A 19,153-nucleotide genomic window follows, 5' to 3' on the forward strand; every position below is an offset into this window, starting at 1 on the left:
AAGTTCAGTACAAGTAGGAAGGATCGGGGGGGGTGGGGAGATTCAGGGCCCCAGCAGGATCCCAGCCCCAGGGCGGCACAGCACTGCTGGCAGCAGCAGTAGGTTGTTATCTCCCCTCCCCCACAGCAGCTGGGACAGGGAGCAGCCCCCACCGCACAACCAGCAGCAGTAGTAGGTTATCTCACTCAGCCACACGCACACACGGCGGTAGTAGGTTGTTGTCTGTCTCTGACACCCCCTTCACCAGCAGTAGTAGGTTGTTCTCTCTCTTACACACAAACACAGCAGTACTAGGTTCTCCCTGTCTCTCATACACACACAGCAGTAGTAGGTTGTACTCTCTCTCTCCCTCTCTCTCTCTCCCACACACACAGCAGTAGTAGGTTGTTTTCTCTCTCTCACACACACACAGGGCAGTAGTAAGCTATCTGTCATGGACACCCCCCCACACACACACAGTAGCAGGTTGTTATCACACACACACACACGTGGCCTGCAGCTGTAGTAGGTTGTTCTTTCTCTCTTACACACAAACACAGCAGTACTAGTTTCTCTCTTCCTCTCTCTCATACATACATACCTGTAGTAGGTTCTCTCTCCCTCTCTCTCAGACACACACACAAACACACACACAGCAGTAGTAGGTTGTTCTCTCTCCCTCTCTCTCTCTCACATGCACACAGCAGTAGTAGGTTGTTCTCTCTCTCTCAGACACACACAACAGTAGTAGGCTGTTATCTGTCTCAGACCCCCCCCCCACACACACTAGCAGGTTGTTATCACACACCCGTGCCTGCAGCTGTAGTAGGCTGTTATCCCCCCCCTCGCTCACACAGAGGGAGATAGAGGCTCAATCACTCCGGAGTTTATTCTGCCCCTTGCGGGGGAGGCGCGGGGGGGGGCACCGGTGTGGGGGCGTCAGGAGCGAGCGAAGGCCTCCAGCCCCCGGGTGAGGAGCGCCTGGGTCATTCCATCGGGGACCAGGATGCAGGTGACACCTGTGGGGGAAGAGGAGAGAGGGGGTGACCCCCACTATTCATCCCCACCCCACCCTTCCATTTGCTCCCCTCCCCCTGCAACATCTCAGTCCCTGACCCCTCCTCCTATTTCCTCCCTGGACCCTCCCCCAACATTCACCCATGTGGGGCTGGCAGCACCCCCAGGGGGGTTCTGAGCCCCCCCCCCCGTACCTAGCTTGCTGACGTCCCGGATGTTGCGCTCCTCGTCGTCGAAGAACAGCATCTGGGCGAAGGGGACCCCGGTGTCCTGCTGCAGCCTGGGGGGGAGGGGCAGACTCAGGGCTGGCAGTATGGGGGTCAGGGGGCGGTGAGTGTTGGGGCCGGGGGGTTACTTGGGGAAGTGGGTGCTCTTCCCCCGAGGCTGGATCTCAGCAGGGGGAGTGGGGTTTAGGGATGCAGGGGGTACCTGGTGTGGTGGGGTCTTGGGGGTACCTGTGGAAGTGGGGGTGCAGCAGGGTTTGGGGTGCAGTGGGTACCTGTGGAAGTGGGGAGGGTTGGGGGTGCTGGGGGTGCAGTGGGTAAGTGTGGGAGTGGAGGATGGAAGGTTTGAGGGTGCTGGGGTTTGTGGATGCAGTGGGTACCTGTAGAAGTGGGGGGGCTGGGGATGCACCGGGTACCTGTGGAAGTTGGGGTGCTGGGGTTTGGGGGTGCAGTGGGTACCTGTGGAAATGGGATGCCAGGGTTTGGTGGTACAGGGGTTTGGGGGTACAGTGGGTACCTGTAGAAGTGGAGGGTGGGGATTTGGGGGTGCCGAAGTTCGGGGGTGCCAGAGTTGAGGGTGCAGGAGTACCTGTGGAAGTGGGGTGCCGGGGCTTGGGGGTACAGTGGGTACCTGTGGAAGTGGGGGGTGGGGATTTGGGGGTGCCGGGGTGCCGAGGTTTTGGGGTGCAGTGGGTACCTGTGGAAGTGAGATGCTGGGGTTTGGGGGTGCCAGGGCTTGGGGGTGCAGTGGGTTCCTGTAGAAGTGGGGGATTGGGGGTGCACCGGGTACCTGTAGAAGTTGGGGTGCTGGGGTTTGGGGGTGCAGTGGGTACCTGTGGAAATGGGGTGCCAGGGTTTGGGGGTGCTGGGGTTTGGGGGTGCAGCGGGTACCTGTGGAAGTTGGGGTGCTAGGGTTTGGGGGTGCTGGGGCTTGGGGGTGCTGGGCTTGGGGGCGCAGGGGTACCTGTGGAAGTGGGGTGCTGGGGCTTGGAGGTGCAACGGGTACCTGTGGAAGTGGGGTGTGGGGATTTGGGGGTGCCAGGGTTTGGGGGTGCAGCGGGTACCTGTGGAAGTGGGGGGTGGGGATTTGGGGGTGCCAGGGTTCGGGGGTGCCGGGGTTTGGGGGTGCAGCGGGTACCTGTGGAAGTGGGGGGTGGGGATTTGGGGGTGCCAGGGCTTGGGGGTGCAGTGGGTACCTGTGGAAGTGGGGTGCCGGGGCTTGGGGGTGCGGCGAGTACCTGTGGAAGTGGGGGGGTGGGGATTTGGGGGTGCCAGGGTTCGGGGGTGCCAGGGTTTGGGGGTGCAGCGGGTACCTGTGGAAGTGGGGGGTGGGGATTTGGGGGTGCCAGGGTTCGGGGGTGCAGCGGATACCTGTGAAAGTGGGGGGTGGGGATTTGGGGGTGCTGGGGTGCTGAGGTTTCAGAGTGCAGCGGGTACCTCTGGAAGTGGGGGGTGGGGATTTGGGGGTGCCAAGGTTTCAGGGTGCAGCGGGTACCTGTGGAAGTGGGGGGTGGGGATTTGGGGGTGCTGGGGTGCCGAGGTTTCGGGGTGCAGCAGGTACCTGTGGAAGTGGGGGTGGGGATTTGGGGGTGCTGGGGTGCCGAGGTTTCGGGGTGCAGCGGGTACCTGTGGAAGTGGGGGGTGGGGATTTGGGGGTGCTGGGGTGCCGAGGTTTCGGGGTGCAGCGGGTACCTCTGGAAGTGGGCACTCTTCCCCCCGGGGTAGATCTCCACACGGCGCAGGAAGCGCCGCACACCGAAGAGCTCCAGCAGCTGGGTGGCGCCGCAGGTCTCGCCCGTCCTGGGGGGGGAGGGCAGTCAGGGGGGTGGGGTGTCGGGGAGTACAGGGGGTGTCGGGGGGCAGGGGTCAGACACTCACCGGGAGGCGGCTGCCATGGGGATGCCCAGGCCCTGCAGTTGCTCCAGCACAGCTGGCACCTCGGGGTACAGCCGGACGGGGCGGCCGCGGGCATCCAACACCGAGCCAGCCCTGGGGGCAGATGGGGTTACCCGACTCCTCCGACCCCCTGTGGCCCCTTATAGCCTCCTCTGACCCCCTATAGCCCCTCCCTCTCTGGGCCCCTATAGCCCCCAATCCCCTAAAGCCCCTCCCCTCTGACCCCCTTAGCCCCAATCCCCTAAAGCTCCTCCCCTGGCCCCCTATAGCCCCCATAGCCTCTTCTGACCCCCTATAGCCCTCATAACCTCCCCTGACCCCCTATAAGCCCTCCCTGGCCACCATAGCATCCTCTGACCCCCTATAGTCCCATATCCCCTATAGCTGCCCCCTTCTGACCCCCCTAACCCCAATCCCCCATAGCCCCTTCCCGACCCCCTATAACCCCCATAGCCTCCTCTGACCCCCATAGCCCCTCCCCTTTGACCCCCATAGCCCCTCCCCTGGCTCTCTATAGCCCCCATAGCCTCCTCTGACCCCCTATAGCCCCATCCCCCATAGCACCTCCCTGACCCCATGCACCCCTGCCTTATAGCCTCCCTGACTCCCTATAGCCCCATCCCCCATAGTCCCTCCCTGACCCCAAACATCCCTGCCTTATAGCCTCCCTGACTCCCTATAGCCCCTCTCAGACCCCATAGTTCCCTCCCTTATAGCCCCCCCCCGATCCGCTTTACTCCCCATAACCTTCTCTGACCCCCATGGCCCCTGACTCCCTATAGTCCCTCCCCTCCCACCCCCTATAGCCCCTCCCATGACCTCCTATATCCCTCCCTTATAGCCCCCTGCCCCCTATAGCCCCATCCTATAGCACCCTGCCCCCTCCCCATCTTACCCCTACAGTCCTCCCTCTTAGGCCAACTTCTGATCCTCCCGCCCCCTCCCCCTCCCCTCCCCTCCCACCTGTCCCGCTGGAAGGGGGGGTCCACGTGGGTGTCGACCCAGAAGGGCCACAGGGTGTAATCTGCAACAAAACAGGAGGGGCGTCACCCCTCATGGAGACCCCACCCAGCAACCACCCCGCTGGGGGGCACCCCACACTGTCCCCCCAGCAGCCCAGCCCAGTCTCTGGGGACACGGAGCCCAGACCCGCCTGGTGACCCCCACCCAGAGTCGCCCCCCCTCACTACCCCAACCTCACCCAGAGCCAGGGCCCAAACGCAGGACGGTGGGGAGACCCCGCCCCCCAGCATCCCACCCGAGTCGGGGACACGTGTGACGCACACACCTCCGGGGGGGTGTCGCAGCTAGCGGCAGTTGGCTTTTAGCTCCTGCACTAAGCTCCAGAGGTCGCCGGTTCGATCCCCCCGCCCGGCGGTACACAGGGACCCCCCTGACCCCCCCACTCACCCAGGTCAAACACAACCAGCCCCGGGAGGTGGCGCATTGCGCCCCTTTCTCGGGGGCGGGGAACAGAGAGCGATGGGGGGGGTCGGACTCGGGGGGCTGGAGGGAGGGGCCAGGGAGTTTCTGAGCTGGGTGGGGCTGAGCCGGGCTGTGCCCCACGTGTCGGGCCATAGAGACACAGGCTAGACAGGCCGCTCTGCAGTTAACCCCGCGTGTGCCAGTGCAGAGACTCACTCCAGAGCCAGCTGCATCTCAGCGCCGGGCGAGGGGTCCCCGTGTAACCAGCCCCCCCAGAGCCAGCTGCATCTCAGCGCCGGGGGAGGGGCCCCCGTGTAACCAGCCCCCGCACACACACCCCAGAGCCAGCTGCATCTCAGCGCCGGGCGAGGGGTCCCCGTGTAACCAGCCCCCCCAAGCCAGCTGCCTCTCAGTGCCGGGCGAGGGGTTCCCCTGTAACCAGCCCCCGCACCCCTCCCCCCAGAGCCAGCTGCCTCTCAGCGCCGGGCGAGGGGTTCCCCTGTAACCAGCCCCCGCACCCCACCCCAGAGCCAGCTGCATCTCAGCGCCGGGCGAGGGATTCCCCTGTAACCAGCCCCCGCACCCCACCCCAGAGCCAACCCCATCTCAGTGCCAGGTGAGGGGTCCCTGTGTAACCAGCCCCCACCCCAGAGCCAACTGCATGCCAGGGCCAGGCGAGGGGTCCCTGCAGGAGTGAGGGAAGCTCCCTAACAGAGGAGGCCCTACCTCTCCCCCTCCTCCCCATGGCTTGCCTTTACGGGGGTAAAACTGGGTGGGCCACAGCCCCTGGCCCCACTTCTTCTGGCATGCTAGGTCCCTGTCTAACCAGCCCTTGCGCCCACCCCAGACGGGCCCCCTCTTAGTGGGGCTCACTGTATAACCAGCCCCCGCCCCCCCTTGGAGGGGTTACGTCTCAGCGCCAGGTCCCCAAATACCAGCACCCGTACCCCCCCACCAGCAGCTGCATCTCAATGCTGGGCAAGGGGCCCCCCTCTAACCAGCTCCCCACAGAGGGGCTATGTCTCACCATCAGACGAGGGGTCACCCTCTAACCAGGCCCCCCCCCACCCCAGAAGCAGCCGCATCTCCACACCCTGCTGCACTGAGACACCTTTATTAACACTCAGCAATCCAAACACAGGAAACAAGACACCAATGGGGACCCTCGAGCGCTGCCCCAGCCCCCCATGGCCAGCCACCCCCACTGACAGTCCATGGGGGAGGGGGAAGCAGCCATCCGGACAGTGCTAGCAGAGCGGGGGGTGCATGTGGGGGGCTCTGTCGCTCCAGTGGGGGGGGTCCCCATCACCGTAGCTGCCCCCCCCGCAGAGCCAAGACCAGGTGGAGTACGGAGCCGCCCTGGATCTTGTAGTCAGCCGCCGTCTTCTCGTCGTTCCTGTGGGGTGGACAGAGGGACACACAGACAGAGGGGGCATGAGCCGGGCGGAGCCACCACACAGCTGCCTGCCGCGGGAGTGGGGCCAGGACTCCGGGGTTCCCTCCCTGGCTCTGGGAGGGGAGTGGGATCTAGTGGTTAGAGGGGGCTTGGAGCCAGGACTCCTGGGTTCTACCCCAGGGGAGTGGGGGCTAGTGGGATAGAGGGGGTGGCCCTAACAGCCCTTTATGCCAGCTGGCAAAGGGCACCCCCTGTAGTCTGAACATTCAGCCCAACAGCCTCGTTGGGTGCCCTAGTGACCCGAGAGCTGTGGCATGGTGCAGGCCCCGAACACACTGGTCCCCTCGCGTGCTGCCAGCGCCCCCCCGAAGCAGCGGGCCACTGCCTGGCAGGAACGGGAATTTTACCAGCCTGAGTGCGGACATTTCCGTCCACTCCACCCAACGGTGCCCATCGCCCAGTGGAGGTGGCAGCCAGCCCGGCACCCATGGGGATACGCGGCAGAACATCCCCAGGGTACCCAAACGGGGGGAGACCCTCTGCCAGAGTGCCGGGGAAAGCTGGTCCGTGCCCCTAGAACCAGCTCCATGCAGGGGGCGAGGGCATGTCTTCAGTGGGGCCAGCCCCCCGCTGGGGCCTCCGTCTCTCTCTCTCTGCCGGGAGATCCCATCGGGGGGCCTGGGAGATGGGCAGCACTGTCGGGGAGGGCCAAACAGGCAGAGGCTGGAGGATTGGCAGGGGAGGCAGGCAGGCTGGCACACCACCCAGTTTAAGCACCAGCAAAGCTGCTGCTGAGGGGGGACGCTGGAAGCCAGGATGCCTGGTTCTGTTCCAAGCTCTGGGAGGGGAGCGGGCTCCAGTGGTTAGAGCACAAGGGGCTGGGAGACTGGATGCCTGGATTCTATCCCATAATGCCCTAGGGAACGTTCTGCTGGCAGTGGGAGCAGAACCTATCCCACAATGCACCAGGGGCTGTTACACTTCAGATATCCCAGAATGCCCCTGGGCTGCAGCCACCATCGCGCCCCTCCTCCCCACTCACATCTGCTTGCCGCTGTAGATGAGACGCTGCTGCTGGGGTGGGATCCCCTCCTTCTCCTCCACGCGCTCCTTTATCCGCTCCACCTGGGGGGTGAGGGAGAGAGAATAACTCCCTGCCCCAGGGGCTTCTGGGACAGAGGGGGTAGGACCAAGGTCTGGACCCCAGGAGAGGGGACAAGGGATGGAGGGAGCAGGTCTGAATGCTGGATCCCAGGAGAATGGGACGGGGAGGGCGGGGGGGGCTCTCCAGAGGGGCAGGGTCTCCCCCAGCCCCTCAGGAGAGTTACCTTGTCTGTGGGCTCAATGTCGATCTCGATCTCCTTCCCGGTCAGCGTCTGGAAGCAGCAGGGGAAGCCCCGGTTAGCAGCAGCTCCCCCAGGATTCCCCGGTGCACACTCCCTGCCCCTCTATCCCATCATGCACCAGGCAGAGAGAGGTCCCTAAACCTGCAAGCTTCTCCCACAATGCCCTGGGGGACCCGGCTTTCCCATCATGCACTGGGGCAGCAACTCTTGTTCACTTGCTCTGCCCCCCCCCAAAGCAATCCCCTGAGACCCCTCCTTCACCCAGCATGCCCCAGGGCAGGGGCAGCCCCTGGCCCCCAAGGCACTGGGGGGGGGGGAATCACACCCTGCTGTCAGCCCATCCCCCTTGGGGACCCCGCCCTGTTCTCCCAGCATGCACCAGGGCAGGGAGTGGGCAGCACCTATCCCAGGATGCTCTGGGGCAGCAACTCTTGCTCACCTACCCCTCCCCCCCCCAACGCCGCCATCCCCTGGGACCCGCCGCCCCCATCTCCCAGCAGCCCCCGCGGCGGACCCCTGCTCACCTTCACTTTGATCAGCATCGTGGCCCGGCAGCGCCTCACCTCTGGCCCGGAACCAGAACCCAGCCCCCCGCCGCTCGGAGGCTTTTACCCAGCAGCCTCCGCGCGCGCGCGCGGCCCTCAACCTGACGTCACTTCCTCCACTTTTCCAGCCCCGCCCCGCGGGGCACGATGGGAGCCGTGGTCCCCTCAGCACCGCCCCCGGTGCGGAACAACCCGAGGGACTACACCTCCCATGGGGCAACGCAGAACTCAAGGGGGGCGCGCGGACGCGCAAAGGCTTATGGGAGCTCCGTAAGTCCGGTGCATGATGGGAGTTGTAGTCCCGTGCAGCTGTTACCCCTTGAGCACGACGGCGGACCGCACTACTTTTCCCATGAGGCAAAGCGGCTGGGCAGGACTAAAAGCGAGGGAGGCGCAAAGGAGCATGGTAAATAAAGCTGGCGGGCCTGAGGGGCCCCGCCTTCCCGGTGCATGATGGGAGTTGTAGTCCTCTCACATCGTTACTCCTTCAAAACGGCAAGAGCCGGACTGCATTTCCCATGAGGCGCCGGCGCAGAAAATGGCTACCTAGCTGATGCCCCGGCGCCTCACGGGAGATGCAGTCCCGCCGGCCGCCCACGCCCGTCCCGTGAGGCACCGCGCGCGGCAGCGGCATGGGGAAGGGGCGGGCGCTGCAGGAACCTTTGGGCGCGGAGCGATCGAACGCGCGTGAACTGACCCTCGCTCACTCCGCGGCGCTGGTAGCCACCACCGGAAGTGGGGGGAGGGGCGCACCGGAAGTGGCCTCACCACAAGGCTGTGTTGCCTTGTGTGGGTTCAGGCCCCGCCGGCCCCTCACGGGGTGGCCTGGCGGGGCTGGTGCAGGGGTCAGCGCCCTGGGTCAGCCCCCAATGGCAAGATGGGCTGGGCCAGGTAGAGACAAGAGTGATGGGGTCAGAGGTCATGGTAGCATCCGAATCTGCGTTCCAAAGGGGTCAGAGGTCACAGGTGGAGGTTACGCCCTGGTCGGGGGTTCGGTTATGGGAGGGGGACAGAAGTCATGAACTAGCTGGAGGTCACTGTGGGGCCAGAGGTTCGGGGGGGTCGGCTGTCGCTAGCGGTGTCTGGGGTGTCACGCTGGGGTCAGAGGTTGGGGTGGGGATAAGGACCCAGAATTGGGACCGTTAGACGTGACCTCACTCTGGGATCTCTGGCAACTTGCCGTCCAGCACAGTTAGCCAGGACCCACAGCGCCTGAGGCCTATGGGGAGTCACCTCAGGTGGGGCCATCAGATCTGGGGTCTTTTGTCTTATTTTTAGCCAGTCGCCCTTCTGCCTTTCTCCTTCAGAGTGCCACACCAGATTCATGACGGCTGCCTGGTTCCTGAGCCCCACGCCCCAGTAAGGCGCCAGAGCTGGAGTGGAGTCTACTGGGGGCCGCTGGGATTGTGGAGGAGTCTCCCCAGCTTGTCCTGAGCCACAGTCTCTGCCTCTCCCACCATGCCGCACATCGATAATAACATCAAGCTGGACTTCAAGGACGTCTTGCTGAGACCCAAGCGCAGCACCCTGAAATCCCGGAGCGAGGTGAGTGTCCCAGCCCCTATCCCTGAGTGGCTGGGGGCAGATATGGTGCACCCTAGGGTTCCTCCTCTGGGAGCCTGCTAGCATGTCTCTCCCTCTCCGGCATAGGTGGATCTCCTCCGCTCATTCACCTTCCGCAACTCACACCAGACGTATAGCGGGATCCCCATCATTGCTGCCAACATGGACACTGTGGGCACCTTCGAGATGGCCAAAGTCCTTTGCAAGGTACATGGACCAGGGATCCCCCAGCCGTCTCCTGTAGCAGCAGCATCACTGATTCCCCAGCTGATCAGCAGTGGGGATTCACCCCCCCCCATGTGTTCTTCTTCCCAGCCATTCAGCATTGGGGAACCCCCCTCCTCCCCCCAGGACTGTAGCAGCTTTATAAGCCATGTGATCGACTTCCCATCCAATCAGCATTAGGGATTCCCTCCCCTCAAGGCTGCAGGGTCATTGGAATGTACGTGATTAACTGCTCAGCCAATCGGCATCAGGGATTCTCACCCTCCTGCCCTCCCAGGGCTGAAGCAGCATTGTAAACTGCCTGATTAAGTGCACAGCCAATCAACAATCAGGATCTCTTTTGGACTCTTTCACTATAGGAAGGGGAGTTCATATAGTAGGGGGAAATATTCTCACTTGCTGGTGGTCTGTTCCATTATAGCAGGGGGAAGAATTTTCTTTCCTCCTTCCATTATATCTTCTTGGTGGGTTGTTCCATTACATGGGGGGCGGGGGAAGGATATCTCTGTTCCTGATGGCAATTCCATTATAATGTGTGTGTGTGGGGGGGAATCTTTTATCTTGGTGGATCATTCCATTATGATGGGGTGTCAGGCTGAGGGTGTCCCTCTGCTCAGTGTCACAACCCATATCCTCCTCTCCCCCCAGTTCTCACTCTTCACTGCCATCCACAAGCACTACAAGCTGGAGGAGTGGAAGGAGTTTGCTGCCCAGGAGCCCGATTGCCTGCAGGTGCATGGGGTGTGGGGGGGTCGGCCCCACCCTCCACACCCCCAACTACCTCCAGGGGAATGAACCCCGATGCTGTCCTGGGAGCCATCCTAGCTCCCGCTTCCCCCCACCTGCCCCAGGGGGGTTTCCTGCCCTATGGGGAGCCATCCTCACCCCCGCCCACTTCCTCCTTATTGCCTCGGGGGGTGTTCTCCCCCCAGAAAACAATCTCACTGCCCCAGGGAGACCCCTGGCCCCACAGACCGCCCCACTCTCCCTGTATTGCCCCAGGGAGCCATCCCAAGTCCCTCCTCCCCAGCTCTTACCCCTGGAGGTCTCTGTCTCAGAGTGTCCTCACACCAGTGTCTCCCCAGCACGTGGCGGCCAGTTCAGGCACCGGCCCCTCAGACTTCGAGCAGCTGGAGAGGATCCTGGAGGCCCTACCCCAGGTGCGCTACATCTGCCTGGACGTGGCCAACGGCTACTCGGAGCACTTTGTCCAGTTCCTGCGGGATGTGCGCAAGCGCTTCCCCGACCATACCATCATGGTACGCGCCGGCCCACCTCGTCAGTCATACAATCATGGTTGGTACTGCCCCACCCCTGCCAGTACCACGATCATGGTATGTGCCGCCCCTACCCCGTCAGTCATACAATCATGGTACGTACTGTGCCCACAGCCGCCAGTCATATAGTCATGGAACATACCACTCAACCCTTGCCAGTCATACAATCATGGTATGTATTGTCCCCACACCTGCCGTACCACCATCATGGTATGTACCGCTGCCACCCCTGTCAGACATACAATCATGGAATGTGGAATGTACCACCCAATCCCTGCCAGTCATACAATTGTGGAATGTACCACCCAACCCCTGCCACTCATACAATTGTGGTACGTACCGCCCCATCCCCATCAGTCATACAATGATAGTATGTACCAGCCCAGCCAGTACCACCATCATGGTACGTATTGTCCTCTCCCCCCCGAATTGCATCATTTTGGTACATACTGCCCCATCCCCTCCAGTCACAACATAGTGGTACATACTGCCCCAGCTGGTACCACCCTCATGGTATGTACCCCTTGTCAATCACACCACTGATCCCACCCCCTGACCAGTACCACCATCATGGTACATACCCCCCCGTCAATCACATCATGGTATGAACCCCCCCTCCACCATGAACCCCTCACACACACCCCACCCCTGATATGTGTTGTCAGATGCTACCGGTGTGGTGCTCTGCTTTCTCCTATGTTATCACTCGGCTGCGTGCGTGTGTTCCCTCTGTGTGCTGCCCCACCTCTGCGCAGATAGCTGACCCAGCAGACCCGAAGAGAACCCCCAATAACCACAGAGTCTAGGAAGATGCAAAGTCACGTCGACTAGGTTTATTGCGACCTTGGACACAATTGCAGTTTCCCGGAGATTACTTAGTCTACCGGGCATACTACTAATAGATGTCTCTTGGCAATGGACCCGGCTCAGTGGCGGGACTTTCCACTGCCCCCTCGGCCAGACAAAGATATCCACTCAGGGATGCATTCTTATACACAGCTACAAACAAGTTACACATCACTCCTGATGTATTGAGGTACAACCCCTCTACGCAGTAAGGTGCCGCCTCTCACCTTGTACATGTTGGTTCGAACAAAACAACTCTATCCATCATTTTACCCTTTTGCCCCGGTCATTGGGATGGGTCGGCCTGTTCCTTGTTGTGTGTTGAATGTACAAGTATGCAAATGTTCTGATAGCTGGTGTTCAGTACCCGTTAGGTATGTCTCTTTTTGCAGCATCAGCCCTTTCCTTGCCAGCTTCTGTGAGCAGGGTCTGCCTCTGGCTCACAGCTTAACTTTGCTTTATGTTAGCGAAGTCTTGACCATTACTTTAGTTCAGGCCTTAGGCCTCATACCAGGCCTCTGATACCAAGGTTTATATCTCAGGGCCTCCTCTTATTACAGTATGTACAGCCTTCCCCACCCCCATGATGGTACGTTCCACTGCCCCCCACTCTGGGGTATGTGGGGCTTGAGGGCTCTCCACTGTCCCCACAGGCTGGGAACGTGGTGACGGGGGAGATGGTGGAGGAGCTGATCCTCTCTGGAGCTGACATCATCAAAGTGGGCATCGGACCAGGTGACCGGACTGGGGGCGGGGCTAAAACATGTGGGGGCTGGACCATCTCAGCATGATTGGGGGGGTACACACACTCCCAGGGGGACAGGACCATCTCAGCGTGATTGTGGGGGATACACGCAGCCCCAGGGGCTGGACAATCTCAGCATGATGGGGATTCTCAACCAGCCAGTAACACAGGAGGTTTATTAGCCGACAGGAACACAGCGTAGAACAGAGCTCGTAGGTACCGGCGACAGGACCCCTCAGTCAGGTCCCTATTGGGGGGCAGGGAGCTTGGACCCTGGCCCTGGTCCTCCCTTTGTTTCCCCAGCCAGCTCCAAACTGAAACCCCCTCCAGGAGTCTCACCTCCAGCCTTTGTCCAGTTTCCCGGGCAGAAGGTGTCACTTGGTCCTGGCCCCAGCCCCCTCCTGGGCTCAGGTATCACCCTGATATCCCATCACCATGCAGACAGTACCAGCAAAACGACCCCGCAGTATCCCCAGGTGAATCCACCCCACTCCCTGCATCACAGATACACCCCCCAGCGGGGGGGAGGGGGGGAGGGCTGGGCCATCTCAGCATGATGGGGGGGATACATACACCTCGGGGGGGCTGGACCATCTCAGCAGGATGGGGGGGGATACATACACCTCGGGGGACTGGACCATCTCAGCATGATGGGGGGGATACATACACCTCGGGGGACTGGACCATCTCAGCAGGATGGGGGATCCCTATTAGTGGGGTGCTCTTGCCCGCTGGCAGGTGTTGATACCCATCCCTGCCGTGTCAAGGTTCGGTCTGTACCACTCGGAAGAAGACAGGGGTGGGGTACCCCCAGCTGAGCGCCGTCCTGGAATGTGCCGATGCAGCCCACGGCCTCAACGGGCACATCATCTCGGTGAGCAGTGCCGGACGGCTGGGTTCTATCCGGCTCTGGGAGGGGAGGGGGTGCAGTGGTTAGAGCTGGGAGCCAGGACTCCTGGGTTCTATTCGGGGAGGGGAGGGGGTGCAGTGGTTAGGACTGGAATCCAGGACTCCTGGGTCCTATCCAGCTCGGGGAGGGGGGTCCAGTGGTTAGAACAGGGGACTGGGAGCCAGGACTCCTGGGTTCCATGGCTGGTCTGGGCAGGGGAGTGCCTCAGTTTCCCCTCATGATTGCGCTCTCTGTCTCTCTCCCCTAGGACGGGGGCTGCAGTTGCCCGGGGGATGTGGCTAAAGCGTTTGGTAAGTGCAGCCCACCTCCCACCTTGGGTTGAGGGAGGTGGGGATCCCATTGCCTCACTAGTCCCCCTTTTGTGGTTGCAGGTGCCGGCGCAGACTTTGTCATGTTAGGGGGGATGCTGGCGGGACACACGGAATCGGGGGGGGAGGTGATTGAGAGGGGGGGCAAGAAATACAAACTCTTCTATGGGATGAGCTCTGAGGTGGCCATGAAGAAATATGCCGGGGGAGTGGCAGAGTACAGGTACGGATTGGCTTTGCCCTGCAGGGGGCACTGTGGGGAGGGTTGGGATCTCCCCAGGGGGGCGTGTTGATGGGGCAGGTGGTGGAGGTGCCGTTCAGGGTGGGGTGGGGCTGGGCTCTCTCCCGGGGGGCTCCCACTCAGTCCCCGCAGGGTGTCAGAAGGCTGGGCGGTGGGGGTGCCGTTCCGTGGGCCGAGCTCTCCCCCAGGGAGCGCCGTGGGGCTCTCACGCTCTCCCCGCAGGGCGTCGGAGGGCCGGGCGGTGGAGGTGCTGTTCTGGGGCTCCGTTGGGTGGGCCGGGCTCTCCCCCAGGGGGCGCCGTGGGGCTCTCACGCTCTCCCCACAGGGCGTCGGAGGGCCGGGCGGTGGAGGTGCTGTTCTGGGGCTCCGTTGGGTGGGCCGGGCTCTCCCCCAGGGGGCGCCGTGGGGCTCTCACGCTCTCCCCGCAGGGCGTCGGAGGGCCGGGCGGTGGAGGTGCTGTTCTGGGGCTCCGTTGGGTGGGCTGGGCTCTCCCCCAGGGGGCGCCATGGGGCTCTCACGCTCTCCCTGCAGGGCGTCGGAGGGCCGGGCGGTGGAGGTGCCGTTCAGGGTGGGCCGGGCTCTCCCCCAGGGGGCGCCGTGGGGCTCTCACGCTCTCCCCGCAGGGCGTCGGAGGGCCGGGCGGTGGAGGTGCCGTTCAGGGTGGGCTGGGCTCTCCCCCAGGGGGCGCCGTGGGGCTCTCACGCTCTCCCCGCAGGGCGTCGGAGGGCCGGGCGGCAGAGGTGCCGTTCCGGGGCGCCGTGGAGAACACACTGCGGGATGTACTGGGCGGGCTCCGTTCCACCTGCACCTACGTGGGCGCCGCGAAGCTGAAGGAGCTGAGCCGCCGAACCACCTTCATCCGTGTCACCCCGCAGGGGCCCCCCCTCTTCGGGGCAGGCGAGTAGAGGCCCCCAGCGCACCTCAGCACATCCAGTGGCGGGGATCCCCCAGTGCACCCCAGCACATCCAGTGGCGGGGATCACCCAGCGCACCCCAGCACATCCAGCGGCCCCATAATGAACTCCAGCTTTGAGGGTCAGGCCCCACGCTGAGGAGAGTTTTGCCCATTGATCCCCATCTTTGAGGGGCTGAGGCCCAGCCATGAGGACCCCCCTGCCTTGGGCACCCCAATATTCCCCTCCCGAAAGCGGGGCGGCAGCAGCGCTCAGCTCTGCCCCTCAGGACGGGGGGGGGGAGGGGGGCAGAGCCAAGGGATCCCTGAATTTTCCCCAATTATTCCATTCCCTGGAGCAGCCCCTGATGTTGGGGGTGGCGGAAGGGATCCCCAAGTCCCTCCCCGCCTTCTCCAGGGGGCCCATCCCCCCAAGGGTCGTCTCCCCCTACTCTGCCAGAGGGGGCTATGGGGCACCCCCCCAAATGGAGACCCAGAGGAGACCGGGCTGAATCATGTACTGTGTTTATTTGGTGTCACCAATTAAAGGCTTTGTGGGGCACCCTCCGGAGGCTGGTGCGTCTGTGCCGTGGGGCGGGGGCAGGGGCCCGGGAGCGCAGCAGCCAGGGCACCTGCAGAGAGAGGGGGAGAGTGGGTGAGGGGGGGTACGGGAGCGCCCCTTGCCCCTGGGGCACACGGAGGGTCACTCACCCGCTGGGGGGGTCCAGGTGGTCGCAGAAGGTGGGGATCAGGGTGTTGTACCGCGTGCACTGGTAGCTGGCCTGGGGGTGATGGGGGGGTGAGTTATGGGGTCTGAGCAGGCCCCCTGAGTGACCCCTGAACCCCAGCCTGAGAGCCTGGCCCCCAGAGTGACCCCTGAACCCCCCCAAGAGACCCCTGAACCCCAGCCTGAGAGCCTGGCCCCCCGAGTGACCCCTGAACCCCAGCCTGAGAGCCTGGCCCCCAGAGTGACCCTGACTGCCTTGAGCTCCAAACCCCCCCCTTGAGCCTCCAGCCCCCCGAGCCGCTCTGCCCCGCAGCCTGAGCCCTGGCAGTGCCTCCTGCCCCCCCAAAGTCACTCACCTTCCTGCGGGGGCCACAGCTCTCCTCCTCTTCCGACTCCCACACGATGTCCCCGCTTGTGTCTGGAGGGAGTAGGGGGTTACACATGTGGCCCCGGACGCCTGCGTTCACCCCATCCTTGGCGTTGCAGGGGTGCGTGGGGATGGGGACACGTGCTCCCCTCCCCCAGGGGTCACCACTGGGACAGAGACATACCCAGGCTCTTGGTTCCTCCTGGCATGGGGGTGGGGGAGGGGACGCATACCCGGACTCCTGGGTTCACAACTGGCCCCTGCTCCTGTGGGGGCAGGGGGAAAAGGCCAGGGAATGACAACATCCACCCCCCTGGACCCGGGAGTCCCTCTGTCCCAGTCCGTGTGGTGGGGGACCCCACCCAGACGCCTGGGGGACCTCCCTCTCCGAACGGCCGGTACATACCCAGGTCCTGTTCTCCGGGCGGCTGGCAGTGCAGGCCAAGGTCAGGGGGCATCCTGGGGGGAGAGAGGGGAGGGGATGAGCAGGTGGGGGAGAGGGGCAGGGGCGGGGACAGGGAGTGGAGGGCGGAGACACACTCACTCTTCCTGTGCGGGCGCTGCCCCCTCCTGGCTCCGCCTCTGGCGGGACCCCGGCGTCCCGGGCACTGGGGGCAGGGAGGGCATGCTGGTTACTAGCGGCAAGGCGGGTGAGCCTGGGGGAGAGAGGGGAGGTGGGTGGAGCCTGGGATGAGTTCCGCCCCTCCCCATGAGCCCGGCCCCCGAGGTGCTCCCACCCACCCACATGCCGCGCCCCCCCAAATGCTCCCACCCACGTGCCCTGCCCCCCAACGTGCTCCCAGCCAACCACCTGCCCCACCCCCAGACACTCCCACCCACCGGCGTGCCACTCTTCCACCCACCTGCCCTGCCCCCCAATCCCCCGCCTACCCGTGTGCTGGTGGTGGCCCATGTCCGTGAGGTACTGGGCCAGGACGCTGAGCTCCGAGGGGCGCTGGGGGGGGCCGGCCAGGGGGCACTCGCTCCAGGCAGCCTCCTGCAGCTGGGGGGAGGGGGGGATTAGAGCGTGGGATCCAGAACTGACCCCCCACTTCCTTCCCCCTCCCCCCCATTCCCTCCCCATACCTGCTGGAGTTGGGGCGGGGGCAGGGTGCTCTCCAGGCGCCCCAGATACTCGTAGAGCAGCCCCTCCAGCCCCCCCAGGAAGGGCTCCCCATATTCGGCCTCCAGCTGCTCCTGCAGGGAGAGCGCAGATGTCAGTCCCCAGGCCCCGGCACGGGCCCCTGGCACAGCTCCCCACCTCTCTGTGCCCCCCATGCAGCACAGCCCCATGCCCCCTGTGCCTCCCACATGTCCCCCCAACCCTGTGTGCCCCCTGGCACAGCCCCCCAGCTCCCTGTGCTCCCAACCTCCTGCACCCCCTGGGCCAGCTCTGTGTGCCCCCAACCCCCTGACAGCCCCCTAGCTCCCTGTCCCCTGGCACAACCCCCCCAACTTCCTGCACCCCTGGCACAGACCCCCAGCTCCCTGTGCCCTCCAACCTCCTGCACTCCAGGACAGCACCCTCTGCGCTCCCCAGCACAGCCCACCAGCCTCACCTGTGCCCCCAACACACCCCAATTCCCCACCCCCTGTATCCTCCAGAGCCCCTGCAACCCCGTCCCAACCAGCCCCCCTGCAGGCCACGCCCCAGCCCTGCTCACCTCCACGTAGGTCTCCCGCCGCTGCCGGTCACTCAGCAGGCCCAGCACCAGCTCCCGGAAGGTCTCCTGGGCTTCGCCCACCAGGCGCAGGTCCCGGGCGGTCTGGGCGGGGGCAGCAGGACATGAGCGCCTGGGTCCAACCAGCTGCTGAAATGCAGCCACCTCTAGGGCGCGGCGCGGCGCAGGAACCAGCCTCCGCCCGTCTCCCTGCAGCACAGCGCCCCCTAGCGCCAGCACTGACTGTGGGGGGAGAGCGCCCCCTATTGAGCCCCCGCCCTGCCTCGCTCCCTGCAGCACAGGACCCCCTAGCGCCATGCTGGGGCCAGGTCTGATGGCCAGGGGAGAGCGCCCCTAGCTGATCCCCCCGCCCCGCTCCTTGCAGCGCAGCGCCCTCGAGTGCCACATGGTGCCCGGGGAGCCCTCCCCCGCCGCAGGGCAGGACTCACGGCCAGCGGGTGGCGCCGGTGCTCGCCCTCGGGGAAGTAGGTGTCCACGGCGTCGTAGATCTTCCCGTCCGGCTGCTCCTCCTGCAGCATCCCCATGATCACCTGCGGGGAGCAGAGCATGCTGGGCTAGTGGGCCGGAGCTGGGGGGGGAGGCTGGGTGGCACGGGGGCTGCCCCCCCCCTTACCGCAGCCTGCAGGCCCAGGCGCAGCCGGGCGTAGTGGCGGAAGAAGACGACGTCGGGGGCCGCCTGCCCCACGGCCTCCAGCAGCCCCAGCACCCGCGGGAAGTCGCGCACCTGCCGCGCCCGCATCACCTGCCAGGCGGCCACCGCGGCCAGGCGCAGGGGGGCGCAGGGGTCCTGGCCGGGGGGGGCGGGCGTGATGCCCCCCGCCGCCTGCCTGGGGGGAGACAGAGAGGGGGGGTTTAGTGGGGGGGGCGCCCACAGTGTCTCCCCCACCCCACCTCCAGGCCCCCCAGCCCCACCTCGTCCTGCCCCACCCCCTCTAGCCCCGCCCCCTGCCCCATCTCGAGCCCAAGTGCCCTGTGCTGTCCCTCCGTTAGCCCCGCCCAACTGCCAATCCCAATGGCCCCGCCCTCCACCCTGCCCCTGCTCTAGCCCCGCCCCCACATCTAGCCCCGCCCGACCTCTAGCCGCTGGCCCCGCCCCTCCGCCCTGCCCCTACTCTAGCCCCGCCCCCACATCTAGCCCCGCCCGACCTCTAGCCGCTGGCCCCGCCCCTCCGCCCTGCCCCGCCCCTCCTCTAGCCCCGCCCAACTGCCAACCCCAAGGGCCCCTCCCCTGCTCTAGCCCCCTCGGCCCCGCCCCTCCGCCCTGCCCCTGCTCCAGCCCCGCTTCCAGCGCTGGCCCCGCCCCTCCTGCCCCCCACTAGTCCCCCTCGTACGCTCATGGCCCCCCCGCCGCTCACCCGTTTTGTCTCACGTCACTTCCGGCCATGCCTAGCCTCGGCGCGGGCCGTTGGCGGCTCTTCCCGGCGCCCTCCGCCCGCCTTCGGGCCGGTCTCCCTACGTCACTTCCGGGCCTGGCTGCGCGAGACGGGGCCGCAGGCGGCCGAATCAATCTGGCTGCCGCCGCGGCGCCGAAGCCTTGCCCCG

General features: G+C 64.6%; 4 protein-coding genes across 9 annotated transcripts; 1 reads left to right on the top strand and 3 right to left on the bottom strand.

Annotated features, from left to right (window-relative positions):
* Positions 1–850: 850 nt before the first annotated feature.
* Positions 851–4,639, bottom strand: MDP1 (magnesium dependent phosphatase 1). Its single transcript, XM_054045565.1, has 6 exons — positions 4,527–4,639; positions 4,080–4,140; positions 3,099–3,209; positions 2,913–3,020; positions 1,191–1,276; positions 851–998 (listed from the first exon to the last, which is right to left on the bottom strand). Exons 1-6 carry the CDS (start codon positions 4,561–4,563, stop codon positions 919–921), a joined length of 483 nt encoding a protein of 160 aa, XP_053901540.1. The 5' UTR covers positions 4,564–4,639; the 3' UTR covers positions 851–918.
* A 1,000-nt stretch (positions 4,640–5,639) lies between these two features.
* NEDD8 (NEDD8 ubiquitin like modifier) lies at positions 5,640–7,929 on the bottom strand. The gene is made up of 4 exons (XM_054045566.1): positions 7,808–7,929; positions 7,266–7,313; positions 6,980–7,062; positions 5,640–5,937 (listed from the first exon to the last, which is right to left on the bottom strand). The coding sequence occupies exons 1-4, from the start codon at positions 7,823–7,825 to the stop codon at positions 5,847–5,849; spliced, it is 240 nt and encodes a 79-aa protein (XP_053901541.1). The 5' UTR covers positions 7,826–7,929; the 3' UTR covers positions 5,640–5,846.
* A 509-nt stretch (positions 7,930–8,438) lies between these two features.
* GMPR2 (guanosine monophosphate reductase 2) lies at positions 8,439–15,402 on the top strand. Of its 4 annotated transcripts, none has more exons than XM_054045365.1 (10): positions 8,439–8,547; positions 9,136–9,373; positions 9,479–9,598; positions 10,265–10,348; positions 10,702–10,875; positions 12,393–12,474; positions 13,252–13,358; positions 13,642–13,684; positions 13,766–13,925; positions 14,659–15,402. In XM_054045365.1, exons 2-10 carry the CDS (start codon positions 9,287–9,289, stop codon positions 14,846–14,848), a joined length of 1,047 nt encoding a protein of 348 aa, XP_053901340.1. In that variant the 5' UTR covers positions 8,439–8,547; positions 9,136–9,286; the 3' UTR covers positions 14,849–15,402. The 4 variants fall into 4 exon arrangements, with proteins under 4 accessions (XP_053901340.1, XP_053901341.1, XP_053901342.1 ...); XM_054045366.1 differs by lacking the exon at positions 8,439–8,547 and adding an exon at positions 8,566–8,794; XM_054045367.1 differs by lacking the exon at positions 8,439–8,547 and adding an exon at positions 8,566–8,780.
* On the bottom strand, positions 15,345–19,139 carry TINF2 (TERF1 interacting nuclear factor 2). Of its 3 annotated transcripts, none has more exons than XM_054045362.1 (11): positions 18,967–19,139; positions 18,225–18,438; positions 18,040–18,141; positions 17,594–17,695; positions 17,016–17,126; positions 16,821–16,932; positions 16,474–16,537; positions 16,336–16,388; positions 15,919–15,980; positions 15,547–15,617; positions 15,345–15,467 (listed from the first exon to the last, which is right to left on the bottom strand). In XM_054045362.1, exons 1-11 carry the CDS (start codon positions 18,993–18,995, stop codon positions 15,362–15,364), a joined length of 1,026 nt encoding a protein of 341 aa, XP_053901337.1. In that variant the 5' UTR covers positions 18,996–19,139; the 3' UTR covers positions 15,345–15,361. The 3 variants fall into 3 exon arrangements, with proteins under 3 accessions (XP_053901337.1, XP_053901336.1, XP_053901338.1); XM_054045361.1 differs by having other exon boundaries at positions 16,474–16,585; positions 18,967–19,134; XM_054045363.1 differs by lacking the exon at positions 15,547–15,617 and having other exon boundaries at positions 16,474–16,585; positions 18,967–19,132.
* Between the last annotated feature and the right edge of the window lie 14 nt (positions 19,140–19,153).

This window comes from Malaclemys terrapin, chromosome 12, assembly GCF_027887155.1.
Source record: "Malaclemys terrapin pileata isolate rMalTer1 chromosome 12, rMalTer1.hap1, whole genome shotgun sequence".
Classification (NCBI taxonomy): Eukaryota; Metazoa; Chordata; order Testudines; family Emydidae; genus Malaclemys; species Malaclemys terrapin.